Source organism: Salvelinus fontinalis, chromosome 3 (assembly GCF_029448725.1).
Source record: "Salvelinus fontinalis isolate EN_2023a chromosome 3, ASM2944872v1, whole genome shotgun sequence".
NCBI classification, from domain to species: Eukaryota; Metazoa; Chordata; class Actinopteri; order Salmoniformes; family Salmonidae; genus Salvelinus; species Salvelinus fontinalis.
The window spans coordinates 10130781-10151945 of NC_074667.1; the positions used below are offsets into that span (position 1 = coordinate 10130781).

Below are 21165 nucleotides of genomic sequence, written 5' to 3' on the forward strand. Positions count from 1 at the left end.
ACGCGTCATTACCGAAGTCTTGTCAGTACCAACATCTTGTCAATACCGATGTGTTGTCAATACACATGTTTTTTTCAATACCGATGACTCGTCAGTACAGATGTCTTTCCCTGGTAGACACTTAGTGGTTAGTCCAAGAAAGTGTGCCAACGCCACATATCACAACGTCTGTCCGACCCATGTGCTTCTCCCTAAAAATAGGTAGCTAAGGGAATGCTAATTCAAATAATGTCAACATGGTTCTGATGCCAGTCAATCCGGCAGTCGTTTCTTGTAGTTTTTTTTATGTCACGTTAGTAGCCTACACCTCTGTGTGAGTTTACCTTTGTGCTTTATAGCCGGACAGCAGTATGACGCTTCTGCTATACCATGCCTGCTTACCCCTTACCCTACCTCTCTGTGCCTATCAGTCAGAGTGTATGTGTTTACATGTGCGTGTGAGAGAGAAGGAAGGAAAGCATAAATGGGTGGTTGATGAGTGATTGGTTGAATAAATGAGTGTGTTTGGTTGAGTGACTAATTGATCAGTGAACAACCCCGTTCCTATTGGCCTGTTTAAACCCCCTGTCTGGGTATCTCATCTCCTCTGTTCATCCTTCCATGCCTCCCCCCTTTCTCAGTGCCTGGGCAATCGATCCATTCTCTTATTGACAAAGCCCTCATCCCTTCTCCTTCAAGATCCAATCAGTTCATGAAAGCAGTTTTGTGTGAGAAACTCGCCTCTCCAGGCTGACACCAACCTGTCCTTCTTGCCCCTTCCCATCCTCCCAAAACACACTGGGGAAAGAATTGGTCAAATATGTTATTTTTCACCTTCGTTTACATCCTGTGTTATATTTTCCTTTGCCTTAGCTCCTACGGGTGCGTCCCAAATGCGCACCCTATTCCCCATATATTGCACTACTTTTGTCCATAGGCCCTAGTCAAAAGTAGCGCACTATATAGGGAATAGGATGCCATTTGAGAAAGTCAGTCTCTAACCTCTCCCCCATTCTCTGTTGATTCATGTCCAAACCAAGCGCTTCTTTTGTACATAAGGATTTAGATATCTACATAGACTTGTAAAAGAAAGAATATATTGTATTTTGCAAATGGTGTATGTTCGTTCTCCCCAAAACCCTTTGAAAGCGAGTCTGGGCTACTTATCTTGTAATCAATAGTGTAATTTGTACCTACTGTATGATAATGCAAATAAAAAATAATGGCTATTTGGAAGCTGTTGTCTTTTTTACTTAAATATAAACTCAACTCATCAAAATCCACCATTATAAAAGGTTCATTCCTGGGAATGACATTACTCTATTTAAATATACTGGGTAACACTACGGTCTGTAATAAACCATTTAGAAGGCATTTACAAAAGGTTTGCTCGCCATTTATTAGTCACTACTCCCACGTTTGTAAAAGTTAGTACGTTTTGAAATTACACTGGTCACTCCAAACATTTTGAAAGTATTTCTAAAGTACAAATAGAGCTCACTTTAAATTGCAACAAGACTACTAATGATTCATAAATGCCTTATACATTATTTATTACAGACTTAAAATAATGTGACATTTCTGTCAACTCACAATCATCAAGTGTTCTCAAAATGGGATTGGTTTTTCTCGTCTTATTTTGAGAGATGCATCTCCTCTAGAACCCCAATACCGCTGTCACCGTTTCCTCTCCTTTACTGCTGACTTGGGACAGGAAGTTTGCAATTGATGAAACCATTGGACATTTTGATTTGAGCAAATAAAGTATGAAAAGGCACAGAAATGGGGTTTTAGTTGTGAGGAAGAGAAGATGGCTTGCTGGGGGAAAGTCAGATGACCTTACCTGATTCTTTGACTGTCAACCCATCTACACTAACAGCAAGACTACAGAATACAACAAGGAAACGACTTTCACTAACAGTTGGTCCAGTTGTAAATTGGTATATGGACACAGTCACGATAACATTTCTCATAAATGGCTGGTAAAAATGAAGCTTCCTGATTTATGATCCCTTACGGGAATCAACACATGCAGCCAAGGTGTATGGCATTATGTCCACAATCTCAGTAAGCTTCAGTAACAGAAGTCCAAGTGTCTCTTGCCATTTGAAAAAGCGTGATGAACCTTAACCAAGGTTCAGTAAGCCTGACTTACCATCACATGTGAGGAACCCCAGGGGTGAGTGCATACGGACATTAAAGTTTAACAAGTGAAGCTCTCAGAAGAAGCGTGAAAATGAGGTGCTGAATTTTTCATTGTGGACGCTGTGGCAATCAAAGTCTTTGTCAGCTGCTGGCTTTCTCATTTACAAGCTGGTTGGCACAGGAAGGCCCCTGCAAATGTTCCAGTTACTGAGTTCAACCTGTACTTAATGTCTATCACACCCGTGCCTTGTCCCAAATGGCACCCTATTCCATATATAGTGCACTACTTTCGACCAAAGCCCACTGAGTGTACCAAACATTAGGAGCACCTGCTCCTTCCATGACATAGACTGACCAGGTGAATCCAGGTGAAAGCTTTACAAACGTCACCTGTTAAATCCCCCTCAATCAGTGTAGATGAAAGGGAGGGGACAGGTTTAAAGGATCTTTAAGCATTGAGACAATTGAGACGTGGATTGTGTATGAGCGCCATTCAGAGGGTGAAACATTTAAGTGCCTTTGAACGCAGTATGGTAGTAGGTGCCAGGCGCACCGGTTTGAGTGTGTCAAGAACTACAACTCTGCTGGTTTTTTCACCCTCAACAGTTTTCCATGTGTATGAAGACCACCCAATGGACATGGAGTCAACATGGGCCAGCGTCCCTGTGGAACGCTTTCGACACCTTGTAGAGTCCATGCCGCGACGCATCGAGGCTGTTCTGAGAGCAAAAGGGGTGCAACTAAATATTAGGAAGGTGTTCTTAATGTTTTGTACACTCAGGGTATATAGGGAATAGGGTTCCATCTAGGGCAGGGTTCCATCTCCCATGTGGACTCATGAGATCATTACACCTTTGCAACCAGGTCAGAGAAACAGAATACAGGAACAATAAAAGCTTGTGGTAGGTAGGTAATGAAATTGCTCACTGTAATGTGATCTGTGTTTTTCATATCTGTGTTTGTGTGCATGTATTTGTGGAAGAGCTTGCGATAAGCATATTATTGTACTGTGTACGCTACTATATCCTGTGCATAATGACAAATCAACTTTGATGTGGCATGGACAGACATAGACAGACATGTGAGTACTATACACCCACCTTATGCAGATGTGTGAGTAGGTTGATCATCAGCTCCATTGCTGGATAGATTGAAGGACAGGCTGGTGTTGATGAAGGACTATGGTGTAATGGTCAGATCTGTTAGAACTTATCAGAAAGGGCAGCACTCTGGAGCAGGTTTTCATCAAGGATCTCTTTGTACTTTGCTCCGTTCATCTTTCCCTCGATCCTGACTAGTCTCCCAGTCACTGCCGCTGAAAAACATCCCCACACCATGATACTGCCCTCACCATGCTTCACCGTAGGGATGGCACCAGGTTTCCTCCAGACATGACGCTGGCATTCAGGCCAAATAGTTCAATCTTGGTTTCATCAGACCAGATAATCTTATTTCTCATGATTTTAGAGTCCTTTAGGTACCTTTTGGCAAACTCCAAGTGGGCTGTCGTGCCTTTTACTGAGGAATGGTTTCTGTCTGGCCACTTTGTCATAAAGGCCTGACTGATGGTCCCTCTGACAGAAATAGTTGTCATTATTGAAGGTTCTCCCATCTCCACAGAGGAACTCTGGAGCTCTGTCAGAGAGTCCATCGGGTTCTTGGTCACCTCCCTGACCAAGGCGCTTCTCCCCCGTTTGCTCAGTTTGACCGGCGTCCAGCTCTAGGAAGAGTCTTGGTGGTTCCAAGCTTCTTCCATTTAAGAATGATGTAGGCCACTGTGTTCTTGGGGACCTTCAATTCTGCAGAAATGTTTTGGTACCCTTCCCCAGGTCTGTGCCTCCACATAATCCTGTCTCGAAGCACTATGGACAATTCCTTCGACCTCATGGCTTGGTTTTTGCTCTGACTTGCACTGTCAACTGTGGGACCTTATATAGACAGGTGTGTGTGCCTTTCCAAATCATGTCCAATCAATTGAATTTACCACAGGTGGACTCCAATCAAGTTGTAGAAACATCTCAAGGATGATCAAAGGAAACAATATGCACCTGAGCTCAATTTCAAGTCTCATAGCAAAGGGTCTGAATACTTATGTAAATAAGATATTTGTTTTTTTATTTTTAACACGTTTGCAAACATTTCTAAAAAACTGTTTTTGCTTTGTCATTATGGGGTAATGTATGTAGATTGATGAGGAAAAAATAGATTTGATCAATTTTAGAATAATGCTGTAACAAAACAAAATGTGGAAAAAGGGAAGGGGTCTGAATACTTTCCAAATACACAGCACTATACAACACAAGGCGTTACAATGACTTCACCTGAATGAGCAAAAAGCCCACTGATAGTCCTATGGAAACATACAGCTCTCTGTCTCTCGTTCTCTCTCCCTCAAGAGGTCAAAAGCTGTTACTTTTACTTTGTAAGACACAAAATTGTACAAGCGTACATCGTGCTCTTCAATGTTTATTAGTTTCAACATAAGTAACACCCAGCCATGACATCTTAGCACTCTGACGTGCATACGTGTGTATGTACGTGCGTGGGTGGGGTGGTGGGCAAGGAGAGGAGGTGTCATTAGATTAGTTGAATCTCTCTCTCCCCCTCTCACACCCTCTCTCTCTCAATCTGACTCTACATCTTAACAGAAATTAACCCTCTTCAATAAGAGAGTCTTTGCTGTTAGTCTGGTATAATTTAATTACTAGAACGCTAGTGATGAAGAGCCATTGGATCTCTCGCTGCCTTATTAAGCCATCATGGCCCTGTCCCAAATGGCACCCTATTCAGTACACTACTTTTGACCAGGGCTCTAGTCAAAAGTAGTCCACTATTTTGGGAAAAGTTCCATTTGGAATGCAGCCCATATCATTATGTCAACGGCTTCCTTGAATCTGAATCTAATTAAATGTCTGCTTTGCTCTACCAGTAACCACTAGGGATGTCTGCTCAACGTCTGAGCTGCTATAGTCTGGAGCCCTAAAAGTCTGTTCATTGCTCTAGTGGGGGTATTGTAATGGGAGTAGTGGAATGGGATGGGAATGGGAGTGGGAGTATTGGAAGCTCTGGGAAAACAATGGTATTGTATGTTGAGGGAACTTGTTAAAAGGTCCCTCTCTCTCAAATCCAAATTCCTTGATTGTCATGAGAAACATTGTGTCAATATTGCCAAAGCATCAATGTATGCAATATTTCTGAAATTGTAAGGTAATAAAACAATAAATAATAATGAAATAGAATAGTTCAAACGAAATCGAAATAACAACAATAGAATGATAACAGTGGATAGTAATAGAAAATAGAATCAATAATAGGTTAAATATAGAAAATAAGAAGCTACTATTATTACTACTAAAATGAATGCTACCACCACTGTTATTTACACTAATACCACAACTATCCTTACGATTACTATTACCAATACTATAATTTCTACCAAAAATCTCTCTACACACACACACACACACACACACAACCCCTGTTTAGTGTTACCAGAGTGTAGTGACAGCCACTCTTCCCCAGAGTGTGTAATCTCATTTAGTGAGCCACTGGTTTGAGAACCAGGCCCAAAACATGACTAATTCTCTATTTACCCAATTATGAACACAACAACCTTGACCTTCTCTCCCCTTCACACTCTCAGGGTGCATCCCAAACAGCACCCTATTCCCTATATAGTGCGCTACTTTTGACCAGGGCCCTAGTGCATTATATAGGGTAATATTTGGCATGCAACCTCAGGGCTGGTTGCTTCAAATTTAATGTTCAGCTACGATGGGGATGAAGTATAGTCGTTCCTTAATGTCCATAATGAGGGGTTAATGAGAGGAGTGGGCTTTGAAAGGTTGCTGAGTTATAGAATTAGAATTCCATTCAATTCTATGTCTATGGTTGTAGCTACCACGGCAATTTGTTACTTCAAAAACGTTAGAGGTCTTTATAATCCATTAGAACACATTTTATATCAGCAACATTTTATACCTGCCTGTGGGGCAAATTCTGGCGCTGTCCATGGAGATGAAATGTTGCCACGCTTTGACTGCGAAAGAACTTGGATAGACGGGATGAATAACAGGTCGCAGCTTCACTGATGCCAGAACAAACATACACAGGCCTAACAAATTGTGCCAGGTAAAGTAGATATCCCATGGGTGGAGAGGGAAATGGAAGGGGCGATATAATAGCTGAGATGTAATGGACAATGTATATGTGGACAATCAACGTTTTCCAGACAGCTTTTAATTATGCATACTACACTGATAGGCCATATGCTCGTAAATAATTGGATGAATGACATATGTCCCTTCTTTTGGGGGGGGGGGGGGGGGGGGGGGGGGGGGGGGGGTAGTGCTACATTTAGTTGTAATGCTTTGTAAATGTTATGCACCATACCATAATCAGACAAAATCTTTAATAATAATGTATTAAATAATTAAAACTTAGGCTACCCACCCAAAAAACAAAAGTGCTCATACTATCCATAAAATATATATTTTAATTAAATGGGTTATGATGCTGAAGTCACCCACAGGCATTTGTCTTAAATGTCACATGATGGAAGCTTCGTCGATGCTTGATTGAACAGCTGTGTCGTATTCAGCTCACTCGAATCCAGAACGTTGATGAAGAAAAGTCTATGGATGCCAATCTCTGGACCGTAGTTTTTATCCAAAAGAGGGACATTATTTGTGGGCTGCATTTCGCAAAAGCTAACTTTGATTTTGTTTAATCAGTGAAGCTTCATAGACTAGCCATATCCACAAAGGCTGTCGCTTCCCAACTGCTGGCGCCAGGCTGAAGTGGAGTGCGCAACGAGTATTGTGTCCTGTTGTAGGGCACTAAGTGCGCGACACATCCACTGCTTCTCCGCGAGTCAACTGTAGACAAGTGTAGAGCGACACGAGAGGAACAGTATTGTAAGAAAAATAGCGCTTTCATCGGCGAGACTTATTTGTGAAGGTAAACAATGTTTATTTCAATTATTTCCTTCCCTTTTGAAGTGTCTTTAGTAGGCTGTCCGAAATGTGTTCAGTTGAGATATAGGTGCTCAGAAGCGCCTCTCTAGTTTGTTCGTCTCCACGTGATATACTAATTTCTTCATTCACTGCTTTGTAAAAAATAACTTACTTTTCGAAGCATTAGTTTTAGAAGCTTAAGCTTATTCCTGGGATGTAGCCTCTAGCAATGTAAAAAAAAAAAAAACATTTAACCGTTAAGGTCGAATAATGATGAACACTATCCTTTTAATAAATATTCAAATTAACTTAGTCAGTTATTGAGTTTAATCTGAATGAGATAAACAGCCTACACCGTTATGTGGAGGGAAAACCTTCACTTCCATAAACATAACCTTTTACCATGTCGATGGGAATACGAATAGGTCGTTTTTACGACGGGGGGAACGATGTTTTCAGCATGAACTAATGTGTAGGCATTGTTTTTTTTAAGAGAAGTCTGGAATTAACGTTGTTGGCAGCCTATTATATATATAATTGCAAGCCCTTGCTTTGAAAATCGAAACGATATTGAACGCATCCCACTTGGTAATTTAACTTAGGTTTAGTGCATCACTGAAGAGCAGGACCAGGCAGACGTTGGTGGAAAGTGGAGTCAGTATTGATTTTGTTTGGTGGTTTGAGGTATCTGTGATGCTGTAATACGTTTGATAGCATATTTCATTATCACTGTGATCAAACCTGAAACGATCGAAAACGTTCTAACTTTACCTTACTGAATAGTGTTATTGACTGTATGTTTATTCCATGTGTAACTCTGTGTCGAACTGCTTTGCTTTATCTTGGCCAGGTCACAGTTGTGAATGAGAACTTGTTCTCAACTAGCCTACCTGGTTAAATAAAGGTTACATAATCAAAGACCAACTAACTGTATCGTTTTGAATAAAACTGAGTTAAATTGCTGTTAAACTAATTTCTCTCTTACTTCATTATGACTTATCTGCCAAGCCTATACATGCCTGTAGCCTTGGAGACTGGCCGTCATGAACACAGACCAATGTTATTTAACCTTCTGGCAGTTACCACAGGCTAGTTCACAGCCAGTGTACACTGACACAGCGTCAGCATCTGCTTGACAGGGAGCTAATACCACGCTCCCTCTTTCTTTTGGAGGTCCCATATCACAGAGCCTGCCTTTTCTTGTACAGTCTGTCCTCCTGTCTGTCCGCTTTACACTATTAGACTGTCTCAGCCAGCCTGCCTATGCTTCTGTCTGTCTCCTCTCGCCTATGGCACTGTCATAACAACACACTGACTCGTGACTTTTACATGTAAGTTCTGCTTCTTCCGGCTGGCCTATTCTGTCACACCCTGATCTTTCACCTGTCCTTGTGATTGTCTCCACCCACCTCCAGGTGTTGCCCATCTTCCCCATTATCCCCTGTGTATTTATACCTGTGTTCTCTGTCTGTTGCCAGTTCGTCTTGTTTGTCAAGCCTACCAGTGTTTTTGTGTCAGCTTCTGCTTTTCCCCAGTCTCTCTTTTCTCATCCTCCTGGGTTTTGACCCTTGCCTGACCCTGTACCCACCTGCCTGACCACTCTACCTGCCCCTGAGCCTGCCTGCCACCCTGTACCTTTGCCCCACCTCTGGATTACCGACCTCTACCAGACCTGAGCCTGAGCCTGCCTGCTGTCCTATTCCTTTGCCGCTGTTGCTGTAATAAACATTGTTACTTCGACACGGTCTGCATCTGGGTCTTACCTTGAATCCTGATATATTCAGTCTACCTTAATGTGGGAACCTTAGTATTGTGCCACACACAAAAGAGACATGTCTAAGTTAAGCCCTAAAAGAGAGACTACTAGGTCTCATGACAAAGCCAGATAATGTGCCATTTCTCTGGGTGACTGGCTCTGTAAGTGAAAATACATTTGAACAGATCCAATATAGATTTCTGACATGATCAACAGTGGAGTGTCTGAAAGATTTTATTTGAGAAAATGATCACCACAGTTACTCTTATTTTATTTTTGGATCAGTTGATTGACAGGCTGCTGACATTCTGGCCTTGTTTGAAGAGGGGGAAACACTTTATTTGGATAGTCCATCTGTAGATGCTGTACAGATTATCTTCAGACTATCTACTAACTCTAACCCTAGCTCTAACCTTAACCCTCATCCTTACCCTAAATTTAACCCTTGCCCTACCCCAAACCTTAACCCTAACCCTTATTCTAAACTTAACCCTGACTATTACTGTAACCTTAGCAAGCAGTTGCTTATCAACAGATAGTTTGTTGATAGTATGACCATGTGTAGAGCACTTACAGATGGAAAATCGGGACTATCCAAATAAAGTGTGACTGAAGAGGCGAGCACAGCCAAGAAACACTGGCTGAGATCTGTCAGGGAGATGCCTTTGGAGCAGCATAAAAGGCTTGGAGCAAGGCAAGCACTGCTCAAGCCTACTAACATGTTCTGACATGAACTGTCCCCAGGCACTCAGTCAGAGGCAGTCCGTTGTTGCCTCTGAACCCTAAAGACTCAAAGCTGGTAAGATGCCCTCTGCAGAGTCTCCAGAGGTTTAACTGTTGGGTTGAGTTTGTGTTCAAAATTAAACCCTCTTTTATTTTTTGTTGTTGTTGTGGAAATTGAAATATTTAGATTTAGGGCCATTGGAATGTTGTTTCGGGAGCACAGTGGTGAAATAACATGACCTTTATGCCATCCCTTTGTCTGGTATTTATTTTTAGGCTAAGTGACAGGTTTTGGGATGTTTTTATAGATAAAATCACAGCGTTACTAACAATAGTCTCTTGTGACGTATAGTAGATACTCTTGTAAGCACGGTGCTGGGGAAGAGTACTGGGAGTCTCGGAGTGTTTTGTAGGTCAGGAAGACTGTTTGACGTATGAGTATGACTGATTTAGCACAGCCCTGTAGTGCCTATGCTACTGTATGCATACTGGGCTATAGAGGGTGATTGTGGCTAGCTAACTGCTAGCTCCCTCCATAGCTGTGTTGGGGCTCCATGGCCCCATGTCATGTCCCCCATGTCCAGCCACTGTCCCCAGGGCTCTATAGTCCTTTGATGCTGTCCACCCCACTGACCACCAACTCGCATCAGTGGAACACAGAGACCACGTTACTCTGGAGACGGAGCATAGCGACATCCGGCCGTCATGGAAACTGGGTCAGTGGCTTTCCCGAAAGGAGTGTACAGACCAATCCTTGACAGTGACAGAGAAATAATGTTTAAAAAAAACAAAGACATTTTGGTTAACATGCATTTCTGTTCTACTACTGACATGTTTGAGTAACTCCAGACTTTATTGTCTTGGATTATAACCAGGTCCTAGTGTGAAAGTCACGTTCAGTGGTAGGGACCTAGTCAGTTGTGTAATAGAAGCCTAATTGGCTGTTTATAGTGTTGAATTTGCATGAGCTGCTATGTTCAGAATGCTTGGTATTAAAATGAGCAGGTATGTTCAGAATGCTTGGTATTAAAATGAGCAGGTATGTTCAGAATGCTTGGTATTAAAATGAGCAGGTATGTTCAGAATGCTTGGTATTAAAATGAGCAGGTATGTTCAGAATGCTTGGTATTAAAATGAGCAGGTATGTTCAGAATGCTTGGTATTAAAATGAGCAGGTATGTTCAAAATGCTTGGTATTAAAATGAGCAGGTATGTTCAGAATGCTTGGTATTAAAATGAGCAGGTATGTTCAGAATGCTTGGTATTAAAATGAGCAGGTATGTTCAGAATGCTTGGTATTAAAATGAGCAGGTATGTTCAGAATGCTTGGTATTAAAATGAGCAGGTATGTTCAGAATGCTTGGTATTAAAATGAGCAGGTATGTTCAGAATGCTTGGTATTAAAATGAGCAGGTATGTTCAGAATGCTTGGTATTAAAATGAGCAGGTATGTTCAGAATGCTTGGTATTAAAATGAGCAGGTATAGCCTATTAGCAACATCTACAAACACAGTCGATGACGTGTAAATCGAACTCTACAAATCCCGAATTACATTAGCCCATAGATCATAACAAGGACGGTTCCTCCAAGCAACCAATGGATAACGCCTTAGCCTAAAAATATCAATATCAAAAGACTAAACATAAATTCCATATGTGATCCTGACCAGTGACCACCCTTTTTCCACTCTGGGAACAGAGTTCTGATTCATTCCAGGTTGTTTCCTTTCCCATCATTGACTTTCCGACCGTTGTGTTAAACGGTAGTTGGTTTTTGGATTGAATTGAGGCTGGGTGCGTGCTAATTGAATGGACAGCGAGAGTACTGACTGACCTAGTTTCATTAGTGATGATGCAGTGGGTTCCATTCCACTGGAGACAGTTAGATGCATGGTCAGCCTGATATCTGCTGTGGCCGACTGCGATGCGGCCTCCGCCGAAGTCAGAGCAAACATACTTTTTGCGCTTTGCGGAGCAGAGCTGTTGTCAAGGAAGTGAGTTTGGTTGACGGGAGGTTCTGTATAAACAATCATGTCTATACGGAGCCATCCGCATTATTACAAAAATTGAGAGGCGGACGGCAATGTGGTACGGGGCTTGATTTGGCCTCTGTATTCCTCCGGAGGCTCCGCAATTGCGTCACACCCTCCATACGAAGCCTCCGACCACATTTTCGGGTCAAGCATAAATTGGCTTTTGGTCGCTGTTAAAATAAACTCCGCCCTCGCGTGGTGAGTGGCGGGAAACACACCACAGAACAGACCTGGGTCACGTTCATAAGGCATCAACTGGAGAAAAATAAAACAGAACTGGGACTTGTCTCACAAGAAACTATCATTTTTAGTTTTCTGTTGCAGAATATTTGAAAGCATTTTCTATTGCTTGCCTTTATGAACATAACCCAGAGTAGGTGCATGGTCAAAATGGCTTCAGGTGCTATCAAATAAGACTGTTAGGTTTCTATAGTAATAAAAAGTACCAGACACTAAACAGAAAGTACGGTTCACTAGATTGTTGCTGTTGGGTGTTCATCCGTGTATTGGATTCCAGTCACAGGAAGGATGTGCCCATCTTCTTCAAAGGTAGTTTCTTGAAATGCAAAGAGGGACTGAGGCTTTTTGCATCTCCCGGCTTAGGCCCTGGAAGCTTTGAACATCCTAATGAGAAACATTGGTCAATAGACAGTTTTTCTCGGATCAATCGCCATTTATAATCCCATACGGGCTGGAACGATGTGTGGACTGAATTAGTATTCATAGTAGATTGAATGGGGCCTGTTGATCTCTTTGTGTGTGCGTGTGAATGGACATGATAGAGAATTTGGTTATTGGATGTGGGTATCCTTTGATCTAATACGAAAAGTGTGTGTGTGTGCAGATGCAAGCATGTGTGTGATGTGCATTTGTCGATAAGTTTCTTGGAAACCAATGACTCACACATTGAACTGGCAAGTTGGACATCATCATAGCTCCCTGTACTCCCCACTGTACCATGGCAACAGGTATTAAGCCTTTGCCAAGACTGTGCTTCAAGTGGCGAGGATGGGACACAATGACAGTCTCAAACAATGATATATTAGAAATTATCAACTGGGTTCTTGGCCTGAATGCTGATTGGCTGAAAGCTATGGTATATCAGACCGTATACCATGGGGTATGACAAATGTAATTTTACTACTCTAATTGTGTTGTCGTGCCTAAGAACAGCCTTTAGCTGTGGTATATTGGCCATATACCACACCCCCTTGGGCCTTATTGCTTAAATAGACTCCCTGTTTGGATTCTGTCTTTTATCTAAGATGTGACACTTGTAAGTGGATCCATACCAATCTAGGAAACTTGTTTTAAAAAATTGATGATTCCAAAATCAAAAAACCACTAGCTATTGATGATAAGCATTTAATCGTGCTATCCTTTGGGTGGGCAGAGCAAATGGCTCCTCATAAGGTTGCTGGCACTAGGATAATGACATCTAAGGGAATTGGAAATAACTAAAATATTACATATTAATCTTTTCTTTCTCATTCTCATGTTGAGGTAGAGGATATTGTTCTGCCCTAACGGCAACTATTTCACCATGACACTTAGATGTCAATTAGATGAAACTGCATTCCCACTTCTGACTGCCTGGTATTTTCACTGTAGAAAAGATAAGTCTGTCTGGATATTTCTCCTAGTCTTTTACTTGTATGTGACCCAAAGCCCAAAAGTCAACAACACCCTGCACTGGTTGCTTTCTCCTGGAATAAGAGTCCATGAATATACAACAGAATATCTTTGCTAATAACTTCCTGTGGAAGTAGCTGTTTGGACACTTCATAGAACCAGTTAACCAGCATTAATGTACACAGGCAAATCTGTAAATAAATTTAAAAAAAAAAAAAAATCCCCAACTGAAAGCTTTAAAACATTTCTACTCTATTTCTTCTGAATTGCAGGTCCATATTGGTTCAAATCCTAAAAGTCCTCATCTTTCAGCATCAGATAGTGACTATGTAGCAAAGCCAGGCATGGCAAAGTTCTCCCTGCCTCCACTTGTCTCTGGTTCATTCCAAATGTCTTGGGCCCTTCTCTCCCCATCCAAACACTTGTCATGCCCCTCTGGCAACCAGTCTCCCCATCTGCGACAGCCAGACCGAAAAGCCTGCAAACGTCACCGTCCAAATACAGTCCCATAGAGTTGGAATGGAGAATCACACACTTTTACCCTATTCCCCAGCCACTTTAATATGGACCGACTATTTCTGACTGATCGCACAAGGACTAATGACGTCTGTACATTTTTAAACCATCTTGCACTGATGACGTGTGATCAACGGTCAGGCTGTTCTGTCATTTAATGTTCTGTCATTCGGTGATTATGTTTTGTATAGTTTAGTATTCTGTTATTTGGTGCTCTGTCAGTATTGTGACTTGGTGTTGTGATTTAGTGTTCAGTCTTTTTGCATTGTCTTTCAGTGTCCTGTTATTCGAGGCATAGCGTTTTGTCATTTTATGGTTATCTATCATTTGAAATGTTTTTATTTAGAAAACTGTAGTTCTGTCTACACCAGGAAATAGGGCTTCTATACATTGAAGCTCAAACTGCCTTGATAGATCTCTATTTTTAGATGTTTGGTAATGATGCCGTGTGTGTGTGTGTGTGTGTGGGGGGGGGGTAACGAGCACAACTGGATGCTAGCATCGAACGTTAACCACCCTATGATAAAACACAGTAGCCTGTCAATGAATGGCCTTGTGCGTCACACGCAAGCTAGTGCGTCACACGCAAGCTAGTGCGTCACACGCAAGCTAGTGCGTCACACGCAAGCTAGTGCGTCACACGCAAGCTAGTGCGTCACACGCAAGCTAGTGCGTCACACGCAAGCTAGTGCGTCACACGCAAGCTAGTGCGTCACACGCAAGCTAGTGCGTCACACGCAAGCTAGTGCGTCACACGCAAGCTAGTGCGTCACACGCTAGCGAAGCCACTGGTGTTGAAAGGCTGGTATTAATGTCTAAGTGGACGTGTGGGTAAGAGCTGTACTGAATGGGGACTGATTGGCTACCTGATAATGGCCCTCATTTGCTTTCCCCTCATTGCTTACACCCGCTGGACCTTTCTGCTAAAAAGTCCCATTTGATTGACTGTTTAGTCTATGGCTGTGTTCCAATCACCTCGTCTCCTTTCCTTCCTGATAGCTGACCAATGGTAATTTTCCACCTCTGAGTGAGCTACGTGGCCCAAATTTACTTTTGGTTTGAAGAGAAGGCCTATGGACCTTTTGCCTTCATCCACTTCTAATTAAATGGAATTGATTTTCTAATTGTATAAATTATAAAGTGGTTCATTGTAGAGGTCGACCGATTAATCGGAATGGCCGATTTTAATTAGGGCTGATTTCAAGTTTTTATAAAAATCGGAAATCGGTATTTTTGGACACAGATTATATTTATTTATTTTTTTACACCTTTTATTTAACTAGGCAAGTCAGTTAAGAACACATTCTTATTTTCAATGACGGCCTAGGAATGGTGGGTTAACTGCCTCGTTCTGACGACAGATTTTTACCTTGTCAGCTCAGGGATTCAATCTTGCAACCTTACGGTTAAGTAGTCCAACGCTCTAACCACCTGCCTCACGAGGAGCCCGCCTGTTACGCGAATGCAGTAAAAAGCCAAGGTAAGTTGCTAGCTAGCATTACACTTATCTTATAAAAAACAATCAATCAATCAATCATAAGCACTAGTTATAACTACACATGGTTGATGATATTACTAGTTTATCTAGCGTGTCCTGCGTTGCATACAATCGATGTAGTGCGCATTCGCGAAAAAGGACTGTCGTTGCTCCAACGTGTACCTAACCATAAACATCAATGCCTTTCTTCAAATCAATACACAGAAGTATATATTTTTAAACCTGCATATTTAGCTAAAAGAAATCCAGGTTAGCAGGCAATTTACCCAGGTGAAATTGTGTCAGTTCTCTTGCGTTCATTGCACGCAGAGTCTGGGTATATGCAACCGTTTGGGCCGCCTGGCTCATTGCGAACTAATTTGCCAGAATTTTACGTAATTATGACAAAACATTGAAGGTTGTGCAATGTAACAGGAATATTTAGACTTATGGATGCCACCCGTTAGATAAAATACGGAACGGTTCTGTATATCACTGAAAGAAGAAACTTTTTGTTTTCGAGATGATAGTTTCCGGATTCGACCATATTAATGACCTAAGGCTTGTATTTCTGTGTCTTATTATGTTATAATTAAGTCTATGATTTGATAGAGCAGTCTGACTGAGCGATGGTAGGCACCAGCAGGCTCGTAAGCATTCATTCAAACAGCACTTTCGTGCGTTTTGCCAGCAGCTCTTTGCAATGCTTCAAGCATTGCGCTGTTTATGACTTCAAGCCTATCAACTCCCAAGATTAGGCTGGTGTAACCGATGTGAAATGGCTAGCTAGTTAGCGGGGTGCACGCTAATAGCGTTTCAAACGTCACTCTCTCTGAGACTTGGAGTAGTTGTTCCCCTTGCTCTGCATGGGTAACGCTGCTTCGAGGGTGGCTGTTGTCGATGTGTTCCTGGTTCGAGCCCAGGTAGCGGCGAGGAGAGGGATGGAAGCTATACTGTTACACTGGCAATACTAAAGTGCCTATAAGAACATCCAATAGTCAAAGGTATATGAAATACAAATCGTATAGAGAGAAATAGTCCTATAATAACTACAACCTAAAACTTCTTACCTGGGAATATTGAAGACTCATGTTTAAAAGGAACCACCAGCTTTCATATGTTCTCATGTTCTGAGCAAGGAACTTAAACGTTAGCTTTTTTACATGGCACATATTGCACTTTTACTTTATTCTCCAACACTTTGTTTTTGCATTATTTAAACCAAATTGAACATGTTTCATTATTTATTTGAGGCTAAATTGATTTTATTGATGTATTATATTAAGTTAAAATAAGTGTTCATTCAGTTTTGTTGTAATTGTCATTATTACAAATAACGATTAATCGGACGATATTTTTAATTTATCAGCTTTTTTTTGGGTCCTCCAATAATCGGTATCGGCGTTGAAAAATAATAATCGGTCAACCTCTAGTTTATTAGTAATGATAGAATAGACCAGTGTCATTACACGCTTTGCTGTACCATAGTGAGTCAACCGTAGTGGGAGAGATGACGTGTTGCATCCACAGTCAGAGGTCAGATTAGATATTTACATTACCACTGTCACACCAACAGCTCTGACTCAGTCCTTTGAAAGAATGAACATGCAAAAGCCCTGTAAATGAGATGCATTAGTCTCATCTTATACATTTGTACCCATACGTTATCAATATCGTGATACAAGGGGCCGCGAGGCCATGTTATCAATATCGTGATACATGGGGTCGCGAGGCCACGTGAAGCCATGCAAGTCGTTGCAAAGAGAAACACAAAGCCTGAATAGACTGGTATTTCTCTCTCACACACACACACACACTCCCACTCAAAAACAGCCAGTGACAGTAAACAGACAACTCGTTATGTAAAAGGACTGCCTTTTCAACACATATATCCCCATGCATGCCCAGAAACCAGGCTTCCAGCTAGCGTGGGCAACAGCTACTGCAACCAAGTGATCAGTGCTGCTTATGACTGATGAGCATCAACATCAATATGCTGTTGCATATGTCACACCACCATAGTGTAAGACTGCTACACTTTTGCTTGACAGGATCAAGTTGTGTTAATCAGATGGGTCTTGACTGGATCGTGTTGTGTTAATCAGAGGGTCTTGACTGGATCGTGTTGTGTTAATCAGATGGGTCTTGACTGGATCGTGTTGTGTTAATCAGATGGGTCTTGACTGGATCGTGTTGTGTTAATCAGATGGGTCTTGACTGGATCGTGTTGTGTTAATCAGATGGGTCTTGACTGGATCGTGTTGTGTTAATCAGATGGGTCTTGACTGGATCGTGTTGTGTTAATCAGATGGGTCTTGACTGGATCGTGTTGTGTTAATCAGATGGGTCTTGACTGGATCGTGTTGTGTTAATCAGATGGGTCTTGACTGGATCGTGTTGTGTTAATCAGATGGGTCTTGACTGGATCGTGTTGTGTTAATCAGATGGGTCTTGACTGGATCGTGTTGTGTTAATCAGATGGGTCTTGGACTGGATCGTGTTGTGTTAATCAGATGGGTCTTGGACTGGATCGTGTTGTGTTAATCAGATGGGTCTTGACTGGATCGTGTTGTGTTAATCAGATGGGTCTTGGTTTTGGCCTGAGGCGAAGCGAGGGCAGACAGACCTACAACTGCAGTTCAAAGTTCAGCTTTTTCAAAATCAGCCCAATGTTCATGAAGCATGATACACTGTATGGTTCTTCTAAAAAATATTTTGAGAGATCAGGGCACTAGGCTAGATATTCCTTACTTAAAAAAAAAAAATACAGCTACACTGACAAAGTAATACACTAATATAAAAGTACACTGAACTGTGATACACCGATTAGATGTCAGGATGGAAAGGAGAGCAGGGAGGATTACTGGGTCATTTTTTATACACTGAGACATGCCTGGCAGGCAGCGCTGCCTCGCAGGTAACGCTCATGGCTTAAACTACCTGCAAGTTTGTCTGGCAATTGACAACTGGGACGCAGGATTGACCATTGGGTCTTAGCCATTGCCTTACAATTGACCATTAGGACATAGACATGGCCTTATCATTGACTACTGTGACACCGACCACTTTCTATTAACTCTCCACTAACTCCGTCCTCTCTGTTCCTCTGCAGCTCCTCTTTCTGCCGGCGGCGCCCCCTGCAGTTGTGGATGTGGTATGACCCTGTGTGGCAGGAAGGTGTTGACGGTGCTAAGCAGCGTATTCGCTGTGTGCGCACTGGGCCTGCTGGGCATCGCTGTCAGTACTGACTACTGGCTCTATCTGGAGGAGGGCGTCATCCTGCCCCTCAACCAGAGCACTGAGTTACGCATGTCCCTGCACTCGGGCCTCTGGAGGGTCTGCTTCACAGCTGGTAAGTTTCTGGTTAGGGGTAGACGTTGCCCCTTAATTACAGATCTAGGATCAGTTCAGATTAGAGATACATATGTCCCTACAGTCAGAGCTGTGGAGGGTCTGATTCATATTTGGTGAGTAGATGTTGCCCCTCAGGCACAAATGTAAAATCAAGGTCAATTTAAAAAAAGATGTATGCTTTGTCACAAACACCAGATAGGTATAGGGAAATGTGTGGCTTTACGGGGTCAGCCATACACTCGTAGAAAAAAGGTTTTGGAACATACAAAAGGGTTCTCCTATTGGGACAGCCAAAGAACCCTTTTGGTGGAACCATTTGGGTTGTATGTACCCTTTCTACAGAGGGTTCTACCTGGAACCAAAAAAAGGTTATTCTATGGGGACTGCCAAATACCACTAAGGTTCTCGTAACACCTTTTTCTACGAGTATAGTAGTACGGCGCCCCTGGAGCAAATTGGGGTTAAGTGCCTTGCTCAAGGACACATAGTCAGATTTTTACTTTGCCGGCTCGGGTATTAGAACCAGCTTTCGGTTACTGGCCCAACGCTCCAGCCGCTAAGCTACCTGCCACCCTAGATGTTGCCCCTTACCCTTAGGCACAAATCTAGGATCAAGGTAGATGCTGCCCCTTAGGTGTCCCAAGATCATCATAACCCTTAACCATTCAGGGACACTGACCATTGTTTACTATCTGAAGTTTCTACGTCTGACTGGTAGCTTCTAGCTGGCCTCGGTACCAGTCTGTTTCTGTTTTGTTAAGTGATGACAGGAGTTGGCGAGGAGGAGAAACAGTCTGGCACTCCAGGCTGATTCACTAGACCGTCACAGGACCCACTCTTGAGAGTCAAATGTTCATCCTCTTCTCTCTCCACTCCCTCTCGGCTGCGTCCCAATAATCTGTCCTTGAGTTACCCTGTCCACCCATGTTGTGTTATGACCATGTCCTATCAACTCAGCCTGGCTGCTCTCTCTCGCTCTAGGACGCTGACGGTGAAAAAATCATGCTCTTCTACATTCTCTTTTTACTTTGTCACTACACCATGTGTCCCATTGCTGAACCGTTCCTCAGCGCTGGCCATGCCGCTCGTCATTCCAGCATACAACACCTGTCTTATTGTGCAGGTCCATAAACTGGCCCACTTTCTGAAGACAGAAAGTAGTGACCCTACTAGCCAAGCTAACCCAACACCCCTGTTCACTTTCTCCTTCTACTCTAACTGTGAAAAGTCTTGTTTAAAGGGGAACTAACACTGGCTTCTCTCCACCCTGCACGGTTACCTTGTGCCCTATCACAGGGATGCTCTTCCCCTTCCGACACCCCACCCCCTCGCTGCACTGAGACATGCTGGGAGCTTGAAGTGGAATCAGGAAGTACTAACTTTCAGCCCTTTTCTCTCTTAGCGACGCTATCTTTCAAAGTGCTTCCGAGCAGTAAACCACGTATTCACTTCCTCTCTGATGTACTGTACTCTCTCCCTAGGTAGCCTCTGGATACTGAGGTTGACACAATCAAATGTAGCCAGTGCATTAGACTGAAACTAATGAGCTAACATTTACTGTATTTAAAATACATGCACTTGCCAAGTAATATTTGTCAGGACAATAAACAGGATTTGTTTCTATATTGCCATTATACCAGTGAAGGCTGGTGGAGGTAGAAATTGGGAGGACGGGCTAATTTCTCCCTTCACCAGCATTATACTTTCCAGGAAGTATCACAAACTGACATGATGGTACAAAGCACATTCCTAGGTACTTCCATGTAACATGTCTTTTTTGCCCTCAGTGTCCATCCTGACCTCCACATGTTCTCAAGCAGTACACTGTCAACATGACATGTTTCCGTGGTGATTAAATAGCGGATGTTTTGCCTTTGTTCAAAAGACCACATTCCATTGAAAGACTAATGAACCATTATTTGTGTTTTAGCGGCGATTTAATGGCCTTGTTGCTAAACTGCCCCAGCTAGCTGTCTGTTTGACCCAGGACCTCTAGGCTTGTGTTTAGTTAGGCCCTGTGTGTCTGTCACTATCTGACCTAGTACTGTTATGATACACCATTACAACATAAAGAGTGAATGGACTGTGTTATGCCCAGTATTGATGCTGCGGAGCGTCCATTGAGCGGTAAATGCAGCTGTTGGTCCCAGTCTCTGTTTGATTTGTGCTTGTATTGACTGGTCAATCCACTGATGTATAAAAGCTCACTTCTCTCATGTCCATGAGACTGGGAAGAAGATGTTCTGACTAGGGTGCTATAGTAGTTAAAAATGGCAAACAGGTCACTGGTTGATCGACATGCACATAAGGCCAGTTTCCTGGACTGGAAGACACCTTTAGAGGAGATTTTCCATTGAACATGCTTTTTAGTCCAGGAGTATGCCTAATATGAGTCCAGTAAACCACCACATAGCGAGTAAGAAAAATGAAGGGGATTTGTTATATTGAGTTAGAACAAACTGAAATAAGCCACCTATCGACTTTGGACCATAGACATTAAAACCAGTAGATAGTGCTAACGCTAATGTCATCCATGCATTCCTATGGAAAATTTGAAGGGCGCCATATTGCTGAATGGGGCTGAATGGCACTTCC

General features: G+C 42.4%; 1 protein-coding gene across 2 annotated transcripts in view; it reads left to right on the forward strand.

Annotated features, from left to right (window-relative positions):
• Positions 1 to 6151: 6151 nt before the first annotated feature.
• LOC129838289 (voltage-dependent calcium channel gamma-5 subunit-like) overlaps positions 6152 to 21165 on the forward strand; it is a 31334-nt gene continuing 16320 nt past the window's right edge. Inside the window, exons 1-2 of one of the 2 annotated variants that reach the window (XM_055905175.1) lie at positions 6152 to 6255; positions 18329 to 18568. In XM_055905175.1, coding sequence (XP_055761150.1) covers positions 18373 to 18568 — 196 coding nt within the window. In that variant the 5' untranslated portion in view covers positions 6152 to 6255; positions 18329 to 18372. Of the gene's footprint in view, positions 6256 to 6659; positions 7084 to 18328; positions 18569 to 21165 lie in introns of those variants that run through there. The other variant, XM_055905164.1, reaches the window with a different exon arrangement.